This window comes from Lissotriton vulgaris, chromosome 3_1, assembly GCF_964263255.1.
Source record: "Lissotriton vulgaris chromosome 3_1, aLisVul1.2, whole genome shotgun sequence".
Classification (NCBI taxonomy): Eukaryota; Metazoa; Chordata; class Amphibia; order Caudata; family Salamandridae; genus Lissotriton; species Lissotriton vulgaris.
This window is the reverse complement of record NC_141689.1, coordinates 106,585,659-106,605,846: the sequence shown is the minus strand read 5'-3', so window position 1 is coordinate 106,605,846 and position 20,188 is coordinate 106,585,659. Positions and strand designations below refer to the sequence as shown.

The following is a 20,188-nucleotide window of genomic DNA, read 5'->3' as shown; positions in this document are numbered from 1 at the left end:
GGAAAACATGAGCCACAAGAACTAATAGCACCAGACCAGTGCCAAAATTACCAGACTCTGCCCAAGAAGACCTAATAAGAAGGACCAAGATCACTGAACACAGTATCAGGTGGACCACCAAGACTAGGGCAAGGAGAATCCCAAACTCAAAAGACTAAGGAGCATATGTATGGGAGGCTTGCATCACGTTTGCTCCATGCTAAGTTGTACATGTGTGACTCAAGCCTCTAAGTTGGACTTATGAAGCAGCGCAGAGCAACATTGCGTGGCTTTGAATGACTTCATAACTCTGGAGTAAGGCAACACAGCGCAAATTGATGTTTTGCCTTACTCCGAGAAAAGGAGGTGTTCCATGGGCATTGCGGTGGGTGATCCCACGCAAATCCAAATATTTTTTACGCATTCCCAGATTTACCAAACCTGGTAAACATGGGAATGCGTCAAAAAGATACGCCTCCCCAGGTGAGGCGTAACAAGGAGAAATATTTTATTTTTCCTCATTATTTCCCATTTCCATGTTAGCTGCATTCGGCAGCACACATAACAAGAGGGGAACGCCTCTATGGATTGTTTATTTGCAGTAAGGTGCTCCTTTATTCAAAAAAACAATTCTTCCTACAACCCAGGCACCCTTGCACCACGCCAGTGCCTGCACAGGGGAAAAGGACAGGAATGCAGGGTATTACTTAAATGCGGCATATTCCTGCCCTGTCCCTCGGGCGCAGCTCAGTGCGGCAAGGGGACTGCTCAGCACAGCATCAGAATCTTGTAAATATGCCCCAAGGAGTGTCAGCACCAGGAGAACCAGGACAACAGGGCGAGGTGGATAAGGACACATCAGACCAGCAGGATCAGGGTAAGGATCAGAAGTACCAGATTCAGGATGCCCAGGAAGGGCTATTACAAGGATGAGCCAGGATCAAGGTCAGGAAGATGAGGGTAAGTAACAACTACAATCAGGAGCACCAGATTCAGGGAACCAATGCCTGGTTGACCAGAACTAGTTCGGGCAAGGATGAGCATATATTCCAGAAAAGTCAGACTTACAACAGGACTAGTTGAGGACCAGGACCTAAATGCACAGAACAACCTGGAAGAGTAGCAAGAACACCGGAAGCAGGAGGACAGCTATGTGATTCTTCGAGATCCCTTTTTTAAATGGTTCCTTTTCATGCTTCTTAGGCTGCCACCCCAAACAAATTTCCAACTTTTCAGTTCACGTTTAGAACTAGTAAGTTAATGCTGAAAATCAGAACATGCAAAGTGACACTCTGACCTATGAGTGTAAAATTCATGGTCTGATGCTGGCATCGTACTCTGAGGGCAGAGGGACTGAAACCTGGTAGAGGAATTTAAAGGTGGATAGGTGAAGATAAGTGTGGTCTGTAAAGGATGGCAGAAATGGTTTTGGAAGTGCAAATGGTTGATGGCTAACAAAGGGGTCAAAGGGCTATGGCAATCAGCAAAGGGGAGCGCAGGATCACAAGAAGGCTCTGATGAGCATAGGAGGGGGCAATCAAGACTCCAGATAGACCATCTCAGATGGCCCAAAGAGGCATTCTGTGTGACCCCAGATCTTTGTGCTGCGATTCATTGAGTGTGTATGTGCAGTTGCAAGTGCATAGTAGTAAGACTGTTCTGTGATGAACGTCTAAGTGCATGGACCAGTACATTTTGCATGATGTGATGGAGAGCAGATACGTCATCCCTACACAGTGGGCGTGTACTGACGGCATCCATGTGGATGGAGGGTGGAGACCCATGACTGAAGTGAGGGAGAATGGACAAAAGGCTACCCAGTAACATTATGTGAGGTCCTTTTTTAGCAAAGGGCTTCTGATTACTCCTTCATGAGTGATGGCATTGGGTAGATGGTAGAAGTGAGGGGTAGATCGTAGGTTCCTCTTGGGAAAAGTGCCAATGTTTCAAATCGGTCCTGTCCTTTTGTCTGTCCCTGATGGCTGCTCAGGATAGCTGATGACAACTTGAGGTTGAGATTTCATGCTTCACTGTGTCCTTGTTTTGGATACTTCTGTTTGGAGCTAGCACTTTTGCTACTGCTGTGAGAGCCGTCACCGTCACCTAGCACAAAGGGTTTGTCTGAGAAAAAGCCAGAAACACAAATTTCAAAGAGAATGACCCAAAATCAGTTATGACAACTCAATAGTGGCTCCACATTCCCTTACTGGTAAATTAGTATTAAAGTGGAACTGTGACATGATTGAACTGTAGGTTATGAGGGTAACAAAGGGGCATACGTGCAAGGACTTAACACCAACAGAACGTCACTTTTAATGATGTTCTGGTGGCGTTAACTCCTTCACATTATTTACAAGGGGCATTAAGCCACTTATACATGGCTTAATGCAGCCTTGTAAATAATACCCCCATTCCTGCAGCAAGGTATGGGGCAGCACCAAAAATAAGACCAGGAAATACCTAGTCTTAAACAGGTGATACGAGGAGAAATATCTTATTTCTCCTCGTATATTGCTCTTTCCACGTGTGCTGCATTCTGCAGCACACAAGGATAGAGCAAACAGCCTGTTAAGATTGTTTTTATTCAGGAAGGGACACCTTGTAAAATGCAGTCTATAAGGCTGTACACCATGTTTTTTTAAATTTTAATTTGTCTTTTGCACTATAGTAATAAATGTGTGAGTGTATGTTTATTAGTGCAGTTGCTATCATTTTATTGGTCTACACTTCATGTCACCGCCATTACATAAATATATAAACTTTGTTTTGTAGGGCTACCTATCCTCAACTATAGAACCTGGCAGCTACTGGTTGGGACTTACAAAGTCTGAAAAAATTTGGAGATTTGTTGATGGCTCAGAATTCAACCAAAGTATAAGGTATATATGTTATTTATAGATTATTCCAGTTATGTGCTATTGTTGAGTAACAGGTCATCAATGAAAAAAATATACAGGTAACTCTAATGGTGATAAGGAATCCCATAAGCAAAAGCACCTTAACACCTACTCTGAGGCAATACATTTAAAAATATCAATGTCAAAAAGGTGTTATTTCTAGAGAAAGAAAGGAAAAGAAAGAGGATAGAACCAAATGTTCAGAAGGGAATCCAGTGTTAGTGTCGAGAGAAGCAGACATCTAAGAGAACGTGAAGAACATACGCCTCCAAAAACTTCAGGTTTTCCAAGACTCCAGTTGCAAGTTTGGGAAGCGTGCCGATTCATTGTGCTTTCTTCTTTTATACTCAAGGTTCAAGATGGCCTCAACCACTAAGTCTTGGGATATTTTAGTGTAGTTTTACTTTCACTTTGTGGCATCCTTGTCCACAGCTACCGCGATCTTGAATGAGACATCACTGCAACCAAGTTTTTGCAACAGAAGTGTTTTAAGGAATTTTACACTGAGAATTAATTTCCTTTTATAACAGCTGCGAGACCACTTCTGTAATCCTTATCTGCAGTTGAGACACTCAGAAACAGCACTTGGGTGTCAAGTCTCACTCTATCAGTAGCCACTAGCTGGTCCAGGGAAGATTCAATCAGAACTGGTCTGCTAGGTAGCTGCAGAAAAGGCCTCATGTAGCTTGTTTAGTTCATTTAGCTTGAACTGGAGGTCAGCTTTATGATCTTTGGGGTCCACTTCTTTGTCTTTGGTACAAGAAGGAAAGCAAGTCCAGTCCTTTAGGACACTTCTCAGGTCTCAGACATCAGGTTCAGTCCAATTCTGATCTTTTTTCAGTCCAGCAGTATTATGAGTAGGGTACTGGGAATGCCACCTGTATGCCTGGCACCAGCATGTTTGTTTGGTTGACTCCAGACTCCTCCCTTATTAATAGGGTAGAGGATACCAGAGGTAGTTCAGCAGGGAGCCTTTCTCTCCACAACTGCTCAGTTAAATCTTTCTCCCTCTACCACCCCAGAGTGCATAGGAATCTCAGATCCCCGCCAGAGACTCATGATGTTTGTCCCTTGAAGTTAGGAAGTAAGCTCTCACTTTTTATCCTTTTTGCCTTGGTCACCAAAGCATTTTGCCTTTTCGCCTTTAGGTACTAGCACCTCTAACGCATAGTACTACCACTCGGCCAATACTACACCAGCCGACAATACCGCATTTCACTGTCAGTTGGTTCGCTCACTACTTACCCATCAGGGTACGCCACCACCAATTGTGTGCCTCAAAACTAGCGTGTTTTCACATATTATGTGTCTGTGTTTGTCCCCTCCCTTTTTCCACAGGTACAAACTGAGAGGAAAACCTCCTCTTACAATGACAGCACCTTAGCTTATGCTTCACATAGGGTGCTTAAAACAAGTTAGTCCCCTGTTCCACCCCCTCACACATAGGTCCTGGCGAAAACCAGTTATAACTAAAGGCCTGGCTAAAACTAGTTGACCACACTGGACGTGGGAGACCATAAGTCTCTCCTACCACGTCCCAAAGCCTTTTTTTAACCCTGCCTGGAGCCCGCCAATAAATTAACCAATTGGGACCTCTAGGACAGCAATTTAAAACCCCACTCTAAACACCATCACTGCACACTCACTTAACACAACCTGCTCCGCTGTAATCAGGCATCGAAGCACACCTGAGGCACACTCGGTGCCTCAGTGGGGCCTGATGATGAAGCATGCCACCAACTAGGTTGGCGGGTGAGGGCCTTCTAAAAAAGCAATACTTTTTTCCCAACCAGACACACATAACACGTACATTATCGAAGAAGCTAGCTCCTTTTGATGATTACACTTTCTAAAATTACCTTTTCCTTAATGTTTATCAAAACTACGACTTCACCAGTAAATTAAACAATTATTAAATATTACAAATAGTCTCTAAATTGCATTCCTAGATGGTGCCTTTTACCCTTTCCCCCAAGATAGCATTATGCAATTTAATAATATATCACAGTATTTTCCAGTAGAACATCGAGCCTTGAAAATAGCTTTTGGCCCCTAGTCACGGTAAGGTCATGTGTAACATTGCATGTCTATATGTCCTACTTCTAAATTCCATGTAACAGGACTTACAGGCGATAAGGCCTACTTAGGGGTGATATATTAGTATTTAAAAGTTAGGTGACTGTGATTTTGTTCAACAATACAGAAAAAGAAACAGTAGATTAGATTAGTCATTATTTACATCGACCTTAAAACTATTACTTGTTATCAAATTCAGAAAAGGATAAACATAAACATTCCATCCTCAATGTATTCCTCCAAAATTATTTTATATTAACCTTATTTACATTATAGGTTGAATAAAAACATTTGTCGACCCTTTTTGTAGAGTATCAAGAAAAATGTAACTCAAGCTGCAACCTGACACTTCCATTTTGCGGTCTCAGAACTACTCCGCATTATTATCTGAGCATGCGGAACTGTCGGTAGTGTCTTTACCCTTTGGTTATTCTCCCAATATACGCCTCTTGGAATTGCTTTCTCCTGCCAGATGTCACAGAGTTTCTCCACGGCATGGCATTCTTAAAACCCTCCAACCATTTCAGCGATCCACTTCCTGGTAAGTTTTTTAAAGATCTAAATTTGGCCATTCTCCCTCTCTGGTCGCGGATCATTCATGAATCTCTTCTGCAGGGGGGATCCCGGATTTTCTCAAGACGGGGCAAGTCACTCCCATCCCTTAGAAGCCCAACACTGATTTATCTGACCTAACAACTTCCGGCCTATCACCAGCATCATGACTCTAGCTAAATTGCTCAAGAAATGCGTCCACACGCAGCTCTGCAACCACATAAAGGAATTTCAACTCCTTGACCTCTATCAATCGGGTTTCAGAGCGGAGCACAGTACTGAAACTGCACTAACTCACATTGTGGATGACGCTCTGGGTTCCCTTGATCAAAATGTTCCTTGTCTTCTGATCCTTCTTGACCTATCCTCAGTATTTGACACCATCAAACATGATAACTTGATTGCGCTTCTTCAACAGAGGATGGGTCTCTCAGGCCCAGTCTTTAATTGGTTTGCCTCTTTCTTGCTTAATGCACCCAAAGAATCAGAGTTAACCATTCCCTTGCTACCAGTACCCAAGTCACGATTGGAGTTCCTCAAGGTTCCACACACTTGTCCACTCTTTTAAACCTTTTTATGGAACCGCTCACAGACATTCTTAACCATTCTAACATTCATTATCACATGTACACGGATGGCACATAACTGTACTTGAAGATCTCCTCTCCAGAGGACATAAAAACTTTAAAAGATGCAATCTCACAAACTCAAAGATGGTTAGCCCGGATATACGCTCAAAACTGCATTCCTTCTGATTGCCCTCTGAAACCACTCTGCACCTACCCTTGACTGGCTTAAACAACTCACTGCACTTAACTGCACCCCTCATGTGGTTGACTACGCAAAATCGGTAGGCATGACCTTGGACAAATATCTAAATATGCAAGGGTACATCAGTGCAACTATTAGGGGAGCCAACTTTCAACTCAACACCCTTAAGAAAATCAAGCCTTTCCTTCCCCCTGAAGGCATAAGACCTGCACCTGCAGTACAATCCCTGGTTATCTCTCGACTGGAATATCGTTTGGCGACCTTTGCTGGTCTTCCAAAAGCTAGCCTGGCCCCGCTCAGAGACACTCTAACCGGCTCATCCAGGGTTATCACGGGTGCCAGAAAGCATGACCACATTTCCCCCGACCATATGTAACTAAATTGGCTATCTATCAAAGCTAGGATACGTTTCAAGATAGCTTGCTTGACGCATAAAGCCATACATTACATCACCCCGGTTACTTGGCGAAAAAGCTTAAACTATCTGGCTCAGCTCGGATCATACAAAATACTTCCACCCTAATTTTGAAACCTCCCAAATTCAAAAAGAAAAGAACTTACAATTGTGTCTACTCCGGACTTGCTCCAAGAATTTGGAATGCTCTTTCTTCTAAATTAAGGTCCAATCCTTCCACTGCATCATGTAAGAAATATGTTAAATGGCTACTCATGAATTATCATTAACAGCATCAACCTGTACTCCTTCTCAAGCCCACAGTCTACAGATGTGATACTTATTTTACAATGTTTGTGTTGTATTTTTGCTTGTCCTTTCAATTGTTATCTCGTGCTATGGTCCTTCTGAATCTGTACTGGTTGGGTTGACTCAACATCCCCAGACCTTGTTTGTTTCCCCCTTAGTTTGACAGTGTTTTAACATAACTACATCATTTGTGCCTTTATGTTGTTTGTATGCATGCTTTCAACTCTTTGTACATCACTCTAATACCCATAAGGGTCATGTTCGCCCTTTATAAAACTCTTCAAATAAATAAATAAAATAACATAGCACTTTTCAAATAGCGTGCATCATCTCCTTTGGCAAGACTCTTTGAGAGCCTTGCACAGAATAGAAGACACTAAAACAGGACTTCTATCCCAGAATATCCTGTGTTCATGAATACCACATTGCTCAGGTGATGGTAATATAACCAAACCAATGTAATCAAACCACCGAGGAGAGCAGCGTTTTTCTCACTCTACCACACTGCCTTATCAAATAATGTACACCCCTACTAATGTGTTGCTAAGAATATCTGCAATTTTTGGTTTTATGCCCGACATGCATTTATTTTATTTTATTTATTGTGTTTATAAAGTGGGGACATAACCATCAAGGTATCAGAGCATTGTACAACAAGCATGTACAACAAGCAAGCAGATGAGAGTTGTTAAATAATACACAGTTATTACTCAACATCCACTGTACATGACATTCGACGAGCTCAGTATAAAAGCGATAGGATACATAATACAGTAAGGTGGATAACAGTGTCATGATAGTTCTATTATTAGAAAAATATTTCAAGTAGTATGTCTTTAACTTTCTTCTTGAAATCCTGAGTGAAATAATAGCTTTGAAGAGAGTGGTTTGGAGTGGATCTCCGCTTCCCAGCAGAGTGGTCGCTCCCCTGAGGCCGTGGTATCGTTACTGCAGCTCTTTGCCCACAACTACTTACACATTTATTTGCCAGCGCTATCTGCTTTATTTATTTCTGTGTGCTCTGACCGCCGAATTGCATTTATTTCACGTTAGTCTGCCTGCGTTATCGTCATAGTTTAATATTTGTGTGTTCTGACCGCCGCTCTGCATTTCTTCCACGTGTATTTGCCAGCGCTATCTGCATTGTTTATTTTTAGCCTAATTCTTCCCAGCATTTGCGTTCTCCCCAAGCGCTATCGGCGCCCAGACCCCTCCGCCTCCATTTTGATGATTGTTGTCCTCCGTAGCAAGCCCGCCCCGCCTCCCAGCTGAGACGCCCTCGCCCCTCCCCCTCCACTATCCATATATGACAGTAGTTCCCGCGCGCAGCGTTCACGCGCAGCGACCGCGCCCAATTTGCGCCGAAGGTGCGCCAAAGGTAAGCCCGTCTACGCCCGTCCGCGCCTGGACCGCGCCCAGCGCCAGACCCCCTGCCCCTCGCGCAGCCCAGCCCCCCCGCATTACCTACGATGCCGCCGCCCTCCTAGCCCTTAACACCGGGCGCGCCCCCAACTGCGTCCAAGCCGCTCCTGGACACACCCATGGACCTTTCTCATGCTACTCCTGCAAATTCAGCGGCACCAACAACATCTCCGCTACGACCACAACACAGATTCCCGACCCCAACCACCTACAATGCATCCTTCTCAACACCCGCTCGGTCCACAGGCACGCCATTGACCTTTGGAACCTACTAGACACCATCTCTCCCGACGTCGCCTTCCTAACGGAAACATGGATGAACGCTTCCTCCGCCCCTGACATCGCCATCGCTATCCCTGATGACTATAAGATCACACGCAAAGACCGCACCGACCATACAGGAGGAGGTATCGCTATCGTCCATAAAAAATCCATCCGCATCTCTACCAGCTCCGACGCCAACCTCGCTAACTCTGAACACCTTCACTTCCAGATCCACACCGACCCCAAGACAACTCTTAGAGGCACCCTCCTCTACAGACCACCAGGACCCCGCGCAAAATTCAGTGAAGACATCACGGACTTCATCACCCCACACGCGCTCCCCTCCAAAGACTACATCCTTCTGGGAGACCTCAACTTCCACCTTGAAAAGATCAACGACCGCAACTCCGCCACCCTCTTGGACAACCTCGCCAACCTCGGACTTAAACAACTGGTCACTTCCCCCACCCACATCGCAGGTCACACACTCGACCCCATCTTCACCTCCAGCAACCATGTCTCCTTCAGCCACACTACGAATCTCCTCTGGACTGACCACAGCTGCGTTCACTTCACCTACAACAAGCCGAAACCCATCATCCACTTCAAACCAACTCTACAAAGAAACTGGAACAAAATAACCACCGACCAGATCTCCACATCGCTCCTTCGAACCTCCCCAGCCCTCTCTTCTAACGCCAACGAAGCCGCCTCCAACCTCACCCTTTGGTTATCCAACACCGCCGACACCTTAGCACCACTGAAAAAACGTCAACACAAATCTGGCAACAAGAAGGCCTCATGGTTCAACGATGATCTCAAGAAGTCCAAGAAACTGTGCCGCTCCCTTGAAAAGGCCTGGAAAAAAGACCCATCCACCAGCAACAAGGACGCCTTCAAATGCGCCACCCGTACTCACCACCAACTGATCCGAAAAGCCAAGAAAACAGCATTCAAGGATCGACTTGACAACAACGCCCACAACAGCAAGGAGCTCTTCAACATCGTCAAGGAATTTTCCAACCCCTCGGCCAACTCCAACGACATCACCCCCTCTCAAACCCTCTGCGACTCCCTAGCCTCCTTTTTCCACAACAAGATTGCTGACATTCACAACAGCTTTGACAACCAACCCGGAAGCCAACCCACCCTACCATCTGCTGACCATCTTCCCCCCGTAAACACCCTTAACACCTGGAACCCAATCTCCACTGAGGACACCATCCGCCTGATGAACTCCATCCACTCTGGATCCCCCACAGACCCATGCCCTCACCACATCTTCAACAAAGCAGACTCCGTCATAGCTCCGCACCTCCGAGACGTCATCAACTGCTCCTTCAACTCCGCTACCTTCCCAGAAGACTGGAAACACGCGGAACTCACCGCCCTTCTGAAAAAACCAACAGCAGACCCCACCGAACTCAAAAACTACCGCCCCATCTCGCTTCTTCCATTCCCGGCCAAAGTCATCGAGAAAGCTGTCAACAACCAGCTCGCCGCCTTCCTCGAAGCCAACAAATCACTCGACCCCTCACAATCTGGTTTCCGCGCCAAACACAGCACTGAGACCGCCCTCATCGCAGCTACAGACGACATTCGAACTCTACTGGACAATGGAGACACAGTCGCCCTCATCCTCCTCGACCTCTCTGCAGCCTTCGACACAGTCTGCCACATCACCCTTCTACAACGCCTCAGAAACATCGGAATCCAAGGAAAAGCACTGGAATGGATCACCTCGTTCCTCACCGGAAGAACCCAGAGAGTCCGCCTCCCACCATTCAAGTCCGAGGCCTCTGAAATCATCTGCGGAGTACCTCAAGGATCCTCACTCAGTCCCACCCTCTTCAACGTATACATGAGCCCCCTCGCGGCCATCGCCCGCCAACACAACCTCAACATCATCTCCTACGCGGATGATACTCAACTGATCCTTTCTCTCACCAAGGACCCCAGCACCGCTAAAACTAACCTACACGAAGGAATGAAAGAAGTCGCCGAATGGATGAAACAAAGCCGTCTGAAACTGAACTCAGACAAAACAGAAGTCCTCATCCTAGGTACTTCCCCCTCAGCATGGGACGACTCCTGGTGGCCGGAAGCCCTCAGAAAAGCACCCATCCCGACGGACCATGCACGAAACCTTGGCGTCATCCTGGATTCCTCACTCTCAATGAACAGACAAGTCAGCGCCGTATCCTCTTCCTGCTTTAACATCCTTCGCATGCTCAGAAAAACATTTCGCTGGATCCCATCCGAAACAAGGAAAACAGTCACCCACGCTCTAGTCACGAGCCGACTGGACTACGGAAACACCCTCTACGCAGGTACCACCGCTAAACTCCAGAAGAAACTACAACGAATCCAAAACGCCTCAGCCAGGCTCATATTAGACATCCCACGCAACGAACACATCTCTGGCCACCTTAAAGACCTCCACTGGCTACCCGTCAATAAGAGGATCACTTTCCGACTGCTTACCCACGCACACAAATCACTCTACAACATCGGACCAGATTGCCTCAACTCTCGACTGTCCTTCTACACCCCCTCCCGCCAACTTCGCTCTTCCAGCCAAGCCTTCGCCACTGTACCTCGCATCAACAAGACCACCATGGGAGGCAGATCCTTTTCATACCTGGCTGCCAAAACATGGAACTCACTCCCCGCTCACCTTCGCCTCACCCAGAATCACCTAGCGTTCAGAAAGCAGCTTAAAACGTGGATATTTGACAAATAATCCTCCTCCCCTTCCTAAGCGCCTTGAAACCCTCTGGGTATGTAGTGCGCTATACAAATTTTATGACTTGACTTGACTTGACTATGTTCGGAGCATATCTAGTGAAGGCTGGCTGTAGTATGAGGCATTTGGCACTTTTTGAATCCCTTCCACCACCTGATAGCTTGATCATATTCGCCAAGTATTTGGGACCAGAATTGTGCACTGCTTTTTGTGTTATGCATGCCACCTTCAGTTGGATCCTAGCTTCAACTGGGAGCCAGTTGAGGGTCCTGAGCAATGGGGAAATGTGGTCATTATGACGTGTTACTGCTAAAAGTCTTGCTGTTGCATTTAGTGTTGCTTTCATTGGGACAAGGCTGATTTTGGGAAGACCTATGAAGTTTGCATTTCCATAGTCCAATCTTGAGAGCACTAGAAATGTAACCGCCGTTTTGAGGTCATCAAGCGGTATGAATGGTTTTAATTGTTTTAGAAGGTGCAGATGTAGGTTGGTACTTCTGATTGCCGCATGAATGTAAGCTCACATGTTTAGATTTCAGTCAAGTTGGATGCCTAGATAGTCAGAAATGGTTGGGGTGCAGTTTAGTGATTTGGGGTGAAGAGACCAAGGTTGCATTTGTGGAAGTGGAAGGGGTGGGGAGAAAATAATTAATTTGGTTTTCATTGCATTCAATTTTAGCTGGTTGGGTGCCAGCGGCACTGTGTTTTCCTAACAGTGTCACCCACACAGTCCTGCTATCTTCTTGAGTTGAGAATTTGATGCAGAGCTGGGTATCATCAGCAAACATGTGATATGGGACTTTTGATTGAATACAGATTTCATTGAGTGGTTCCATGTATAGATTGAAGAGCGGTGGTGAAATTGTAGATCCCTGCGGAACGCCCCTGTCATGTGATCCATGAGTTGAACCCTTAAAGGCCTGATTCCAAACAGAAAACAGATTTGTAGCTCAGCAATCCTTCCCATCCAATCACAGAGCAGACGTTGTGCCAAATCTCTGAGAAATGGTCAGATTGTAGGACCCACTGAACTTTAAATTTAGTCAGATGAATCCTATTTTTAAAAAATGCTGATTTTGAACAACTAAATTCACATAAAAGTCAGGTGGTGGATTCAATTAAATTCCCTAATACATAGATGGTAAATTGAGATCAAGGAGGTGTGAAACCATACCACTCCATCTTGACCCTGGTTACAGGCAGGTCGCTTCTCTCACTGCACAGCTCCACCTTAGTGCGCCCGTCTTTCACCCCGCTTCTGCCACGAGTTTGCGCCAGCCCTCTGCCTCAATTCTACCCCTTCTGCCACTTTTTCACTTTTTTCTTCACCTTCTGCACTTCTACGCTTTTTAACCCCATTACTCTCCTTCTCCACCGTATTCCCTCTACTTTTTCACTGCTCCCTCTGGGACTCTTTCTGATTCAATTTAGGATCTGCCACTTCCCTTTCCTGCCGCTGCGTTCCCTGTGGCCCCACCCGCTCACTCAACCATTCGTGTTCCACTCCTGCCTCCCAGCTGCTCCTTCTTCCCACCTTCCCTTCCAGCGGCCGCTCCAAAGGTGCGCCTAACACAAGCCTGTCTGCACCCGCCCGTGCCTGGACCGCGCCCAGCACCACACCACCTGGTCCACACAAGAGCCACGACGCCCGACGCCGCTACGACGCCAACACCCTCCACGCACTCAACGCCGGCTGATCATACACCTGCTTCTTGGCCACCCTGAAGCACACAAAAGGACCCTTTTCCTGCCGGAGCTGCAGCTTCACCAGCCTATAAGCAGCCACCTCGCCCACCGGGGTAGGACGCAACCACCACAGATGCATACTACTCAACACCTGCTCCGCCAGCAAGCACGCCATCAAACTCTGGGGTCTACTCGACTCATTCTCCCTGGATGTCGCCTTCCTGACGGAGACCTGGATGAACCCCTCCTCGGCACCCGATATCGCCGAAGCCATCCGGACAGCTACAAGATCACCTACAGGGACCGCACCAATGGAGCAGGAGGAGGAATTGCCATCGTCCACCGGAACACCCTCAGAATCTCTACCAGAATCTCGACTGACGACACTGATGACACCCTCAGCACTGCCGAACACCTGCACGTCCAGATCCACATTGACCCCAACACCACCCCCGGCCACAATTCAGCGACTCCATCGCAGACTTCGCACGCTCTTGCATCCACAGGCTACATCCTCCTCGGAGACCTAAACTTCCACCTCGAGAACACCAACGACAGCAACTCCACCACCCTGCTTGACAACCTCGCCAACCTCTGACTCAAACAGGTTGTCACGGCTCCCACCCATAACACGGGACACACGCTCGAACCCATCATTTCCGCCAGCAACCACGTCACCTTTAGCCAAACCACTGAACTCCACCGGACCGACCACCACTGCATCCAGTTCACCTTCAAGAAACCCACCATGCACGACTACACACAACGGACCCCCGCCACAGCTGGAGCAAAGTCACCGAAGACCATCTAATCGCCACCCTTGCCCGAAACCCACCACCTGACACCGCCGATACCGACACTGCCACCCGCAATCTCAGGCAATGGATCGACAACTGCGCCAACACTCTCACCCCGATCAGGAAACCCTCAAACAGACTACACGCAACATTAGATGCAAAAATTAGTTTGTGAAAGTTACATTGCTGTCAAGTCATGTGAAGTACGAAGTAAGTCGAAAGGACATCAAACAAAAATAGAGGGAGAAAGAAAGAAATTATAATAAAAATAAAATAATAGTAATAATATTAGTAATAATAATAATAATAATAAGCTACTCAAGTGCCTTGCTACGTTAAGTACAGTGAAGCTGTAGAGAGACAGCACATAAAGTCAACATCTGGATAGTATACTTCTTATTATACAAACAAGGCATATCAAGCAAATATAGATCCATGGTTGTGCTAGAGGAAACTACGATGCAATACAGTCCAGTTATATCAAGCAGGTACAGATTATGCATTTGTGTTAGGGGGGCAATACCATACATTAGCACTTTCACGGTGGGTTATATGAGAAAGAGTGAGCATCCATAGCCTTCCATAGTTTCCGGTGTGATTTATGCCATGGAAAGGCGTGGAGTGCTAAGTTGTCTGCTCCTCTGATGAAGGATAACCATACCTGCCACATCCTAAATGAGACCTCTTTGGAGTTTTTCCACTTGTTAGGAACAATTTTACAGGCTAAAGTAAGTATAAGGTCTAACAAGTATCAATCGTTTAGATCAGTGATCTTAGGGCCCAGAACACCTAGCAGGGCATAGGAGAATTCTCTTGGGGGTTATGTTGAAAGTATTGCCAATACACTCTTAAATCTTATCCCAGAATGTTTGTAGAGTAGGGCAATGAAAGAGCATCTGTGCAAGATTACCAAAATGAGAGTTGCAGTTCCAGCATGTGGGCTTTCCCTGAGATTAAGTTTAACATTTCTTTCAGGTGTCCAGTATGTCCTATTTATTAGCATCAGTTTGGTTTGCGATAATACTGGGGAAATTGTATTCGAGAAGGGGGTGGTATGTATCTTCTCCCAGTCAAATTTGATATTGCTAGAGTTGGCTTCTGTTTCCCATTTTTCCTCAGATTTTAAGTGAGATTTTTTAGGTTTGGGGGATAGGAGCTCATATATTTTTGAGACAGTGTGCCCTGACTTTAGTAGTTGTAACATCTTTGGGAGTATAGCCGGGTCAGAAGTTTTAATAGAGCGCATTGTGAGGAGAGATTTTAGTATTAGGAATTTGTAGAAATCTAACGTGTAGGTTTCCAGTAAAAATATCTTTGACTAGATTTATGCCATCAACCTTCAATCTCGGGTTATTCCAGTGCGATGTCAAGTTGGATTTGTTAATTTTTAATGAGGAGAAGAATTCCAGTCGTAGCAGGGCTCTTTTTGGTATTAAGCAAGATATACTTCAAATGGGGTAAGGAAGATATATCCATGGTGAGGAGAGCAGGTAAAGGTTATTTCTGGATGATTGATCTTTCTATGTCTATCCAGACTGGTGTGTATTCAGTCTGAAGGATTAGCCAGTTAGAACCCTGTTTACACAGATATGCAGTTTGATAGTTCCTAAAGTTCGGAAGGCCCAGACCACCTTTTTCTTTGGATAATTGGAGTTTTTCATAGATATTCTGGGTTTCTTACCTTGCCAAAGGAACGTGTTAGAAGCTTATATATCTTGTTTAAAAGGCTGTTTGAAAACGTCATCAGTAGCAGGCTGACCACATAATTGACAAGAGGAGTAATCATCATTTTTAATGTCTCTGCTCTTCCCTACCAAGATAAAAATGTAGGTGACCAGCCATCTAGCAGCGAAGAGATTTTCTTATGTAGAGCATTTGCATTGGCCTGAAGGGTGGTGATCTGATCTCTTGTGAAGTCTAGGCCTAGGTATTTATAACACTTGGGTTGCCACAGTAGGCCAGAGACAACTAACACCTCGTCAGTATAAGCCGTAATCTTGACAGGGCAATTATTGAAACGTATCCCTGTGATCTTTTGGTTGTTTCTTAGATGGTGAAGGAAAGGTTCAATTGCAGGGAGGAATATGGAGGGTGACAGGGGACAGACTTGCCTCGTTCCCTGCTCTAGTCTAAAGTAGTCACTAAAATGACTACTGGTATTCATGAAAAGTAATGCACATCTGCTGTTGCAGCCTGCCTGTGGTTCAAAATACTGGGCATCACATGACCTAAGCTTTCCACGAAACTCAATGTTACTACCTCTATAAAACAAATCATCAGATCAGTTGATGCCCCACAGGAAGAGTATGTTCACTTTAAAAGATGTCCTTCAGTCTAATACATGCTTCATTTGTTTGTGTGTACCATACACTGCATTGAATTTGTATCCAATATTTTTTCATTCTGTGTAAGCGATGTAGAAAGTTGTTTTTTGATTACATTTGCATCAGTAAATAATTTGAATATTTTCTTGCATTGAAATTGTTATAAATAAAAAAAAAAAATCATAACTTTATTTACTTTTTTCTAGTTTTTGGGAAGAACACCAACCTGATAACTTTAAGGATGAAGAGGATTGTGCTGAAATACGATACCAGGACAGATGGAATGACAGCAACTGTAACAATACATATAAATGGATATGCAAAATGCCGCTTTAAGCATATTATATCAGAATATAAATCATGTTTGTGCTTTGCTGATTCAGCTTTATTAAAGATCAGGTCTCACCCCTACATCCAAAGTGTTCTATTTTGTCAAATACATTTGTAAAGATACAGATCACTGCACTAACATATTGTTCTATTAATCACTCTTTTACAATTGCCTCGTCAATCTAGAAAGATGCAATATAGTTCTTTTTTTTATTTTCAAAAACCTTTATTAACAAAAAGGTACAAAGCACATTGCAGCTTGGCATTACAGCATTGGTTCAGTAAATTCTACATTTCCGGTTGTGTCACATGTTACAAAGACATGAAGGCAATAAGAAATACACAGATACAATCCATCAGCAATTGAATAGTTCTCAAGGCTCAGAAGAAGAGGCGCAATCAATCCCTCCCGGAGGGGGGAGGTGGGATCATCATCCTCAACCTGGGCATTTCACATGGCAGCACTGGGGGAGGTTGTTGCTAGGCTGTCCGGGGTGGTCAAGCGTTGGAGATTGGAAATAAGAGGGGCCCAAATATCTGGGGCTCCGCAGGGTGCAGGCATCTGATCCCAAAACTCACCCAGGAGTGTCTTGCAGTGGGTTGCGTTATCCAACCAATTTTTAACTGTGGGAGCTCGTGTGCGGCCCAAGTGCATGGCCTCCCTCCGGTTAGCAAGCACCAACAACATCGTGATCAGCTTGCGGCTGTTATCGGACACATGCATAATGTGACCCAGGAGGCACAGCAGAGGGTCCGGGGTGATACGCTCAAAAGTAATGTCGCTAATAACAGTGCATACCCCCTGCCTGAAAAGCACCACCCTGGGACACACCCAAGTCAGGTATTCGTAGTCCGCACCTGGGGCCTCATTTCTGAGCTCTTGCGTCACTTTTACTCCGCCGGTGCGTCACTTTTTGTGACGCACCATTGGTGTAAAAAATGCGCCTTGTTGCGCCATATTTACAAAGTGTCGCATCTAGGTAGATGCGTCTCTTTGTAAACCCCTGCGCCACATTATACCTGCGCCAGGTATAATGTATGCAAGGGGGCGTATTGACGCAAGAAAGGTCGTAGAAGTGACGCAGTGAAATCTATGAGATTTCACTGCGTCACTTCTAGGACGCTGTTGCGTCAAAATCTTGCGCCTGCCTCACAGCAGGCGTAAGACTGACGCAAGCCCTTTCACATGGCTTGCCCCATGTGAAAGGACGCATTGCTGGTGTTGCTTTACTTTTGTGACACACTCCAGCAATGCCTCACTTTTGCGCTTACAGATATGTCAGAAATACTGACGTATCTGTAACTCCTTGCGACATGATGCGTCATACATTAAATATGACGCATCAGGAATGTCACAAGGAGTGCGCACTGAGAAGTGACGCATTGCTGCTTTCACGCAGCGATGCGTCATTTCTCATAAATGAGGCCCCTGGAGCTGCGCAGCGCTCAAATCTGTCGTTGTCAATAAAGCCCATTTTGTGTAAGGACACAGAGGTGCAGCAAAGCTTATGCAAATACTTAAAGTATATGAATTACAGACTGTAATTTGGGAAGAGACGCTTGGTCTGATTGCAGCAATAGAGCCACTGCTCAGGTGAACGGTCCCTTCCCAAGTCCTCACCCCATGTAGTGCGTGCGTGCTCGGTGTTGATGGAGGAGGCGGCCAAGGTGAGAGCGTATGACCTTGATTCCAGGTTCCAAGGGGAGCTGGATGCGTGTACACACTCAATGGCTGCATTAGTTTGGGAGGCTTGCAGAAATGCAGAGTTAGCTACCCGACACTCTGCCCTAACCTGATAGTACTATATCCAGAGTTGCTTTTAGTACCTATTATTTTGGAATAATTTTTTTAAACGGCTTTCTTAACATTGCAGCCACACTATTGTCTGTGGAATTTTTCTGAACTGTCGAGCAGCTGATCCTGTGAAATTCGAGCAATATTGGTATCATTATTTAAGGAAAGATTACTTTAAAGAGGTTTTTGTCATTAATTAAATATTCTGATGATGATTTTTTTTTACAGTTGTTTCATTTAGGAATCATCAAAGATTTCATGTAAGTTTTTGAGTTGGTGTGTTTTACACATAGGTGCTGGTGATTGGGTCACAGAAATGTAGGTTGGAGTTACTAATATTGACATCTAACATTTCATCAAGAAAATTGGTCTCATTTTATTCTTTTTTCCACAGCTGTACCCCTGAAGAAGAGACATAAGTCTCGAAATGCATTGGGTTGGAATCTAAATGTATATAATTGTGATGTTATAAATGCAGTAGATTGTAAAACTAATTGTACAGAGTATTGTATAATGATGTGTGTCTTGAAGTAAAAATCACATAAATATTGTGGGTGGTTGCGCTGTCAGGAAGAGAGAAGAACGTGTTGTCAGGATAAATGTCTGCAGCAGTGGGAAGGCCCATGTGAGCAGCACGGTGAGCCAAGACAACTTTCTGCAATGGGGGAAACGCAGGATTGCTAGCGAGTCTCAGGGAAGGTACGTGCAATATGGTAACGCCGGAGTATCTGCGCAGCCTGTCCCAGGCCCATCGCAAACATTCAATTACATCTATCTTGTCTCAGGGGGACTTGGGTGGAAAGAATAATGCAGTTTGAAGTGGCCATGGGGCAGCAAGGTCAGCCTCGACCGCATTATGGGGCTGACGCTCATGATGTGGGGTGCAACCAGAAGTGGAGAAAGCTGGCTTAAGCACAGAGCGCATAAAGCTTAAAGTCTGGAGCTCTCATACCACCACGGGCTAAGGGTAGAGTAAGTGTATCATAAGCAAATCTGGGAGGACGTCCAGCCCATATCAAGGCAAAAATGCTGGAATGGAGCTTGCAAAAAACTGGGAAGTGAGGGGGATAGTAGGGATATTTAAAATGAGATATAAAATGTTAGTAGCACCACCATCTTGGCTAAGGCAATGCACCCCACTAACGATAGAGGGAGCTTTTGCCACTCGCGAATCTTAGACTCTAGCCAGTCCATTGCCTGACCAAAATTAAACCTCCAGAGTTAGTCCACAACTCTGCTCAACCAGACTCTGAGGTACCTAGTAGGACCAGACGCCAAGACAAAGGGATAATTAGCGGTGAATGGCTTCGTACCATCTGTTAGGGGAAAAGTACCAATTTGCTCCAGTTGACCTGGATTCTAGAGAGGCACTCAAACCGCACAACCTCCCTGGTCATGGGAGCGAGATTTTCTTGAGGATCACGGACAGACAGAGCAACATTGTCCGTGTACATGGATGTGACAAGGGCGTGTGCCAAGAAGCCAATGCCTCGCTGAGTGTGGTGTTGCTGCAGAAGTGGCTCGAGGTACTTTATGGTGATGGCAAAGAGGATGGGAGAGAGGGGACACGCTTTACTGGTAACCCTCGAGATCATAATAGGGTCGGTGGCCTGCCCATTCACCCTGATGCGAGCTGTGGGAAGTGTGTATCGTAGCTCTATTTTGCATATGAAATTTGGACTGAATCCCAGACAAGGAAGAAGGTAGAGAAGGAAAGGCCACTCCAGTGTATCAAAGGCATTGGTGGCGTCCAGTAACGCTGCACTGCCGGTAGAGAGGGGTTGATTTGATAGAGGATGGATAAGATAGTTTGCAAATTGTGAGAGGTGGCACGCCCCGGAATGAA

At 45.5% G+C, this 20,188-nt stretch overlaps 1 protein-coding gene across 4 annotated transcripts in view; it reads left to right on the top strand.

Annotated features, from left to right (window-relative positions):
- The window catches only part of LOC147726042 (hepatic lectin-like), a 201,840-nt gene extending 182,945 nt beyond the window's left edge, over positions 1-18,895 (top strand). For 2 of the 4 annotated variants that reach the window (XM_086960161.1, XM_086960162.1), the window contains exons 6-7: positions 2,752-2,858; positions 16,424-18,895. In XM_086960161.1, the coding sequence (XP_086816287.1) occupies positions 2,752-2,858; positions 16,424-16,553 (237 nt within the window). In that variant the 3' untranslated portion in view covers positions 16,554-18,895. The remainder of the gene's footprint in view (positions 1-2,751; positions 2,859-16,423) is intronic. The other 2 variants (XM_086960164.1, XM_086960163.1) reach the window with 1 other exon arrangement.
- Positions 18,896-20,188: the final 1,293 nt, after the last annotated feature.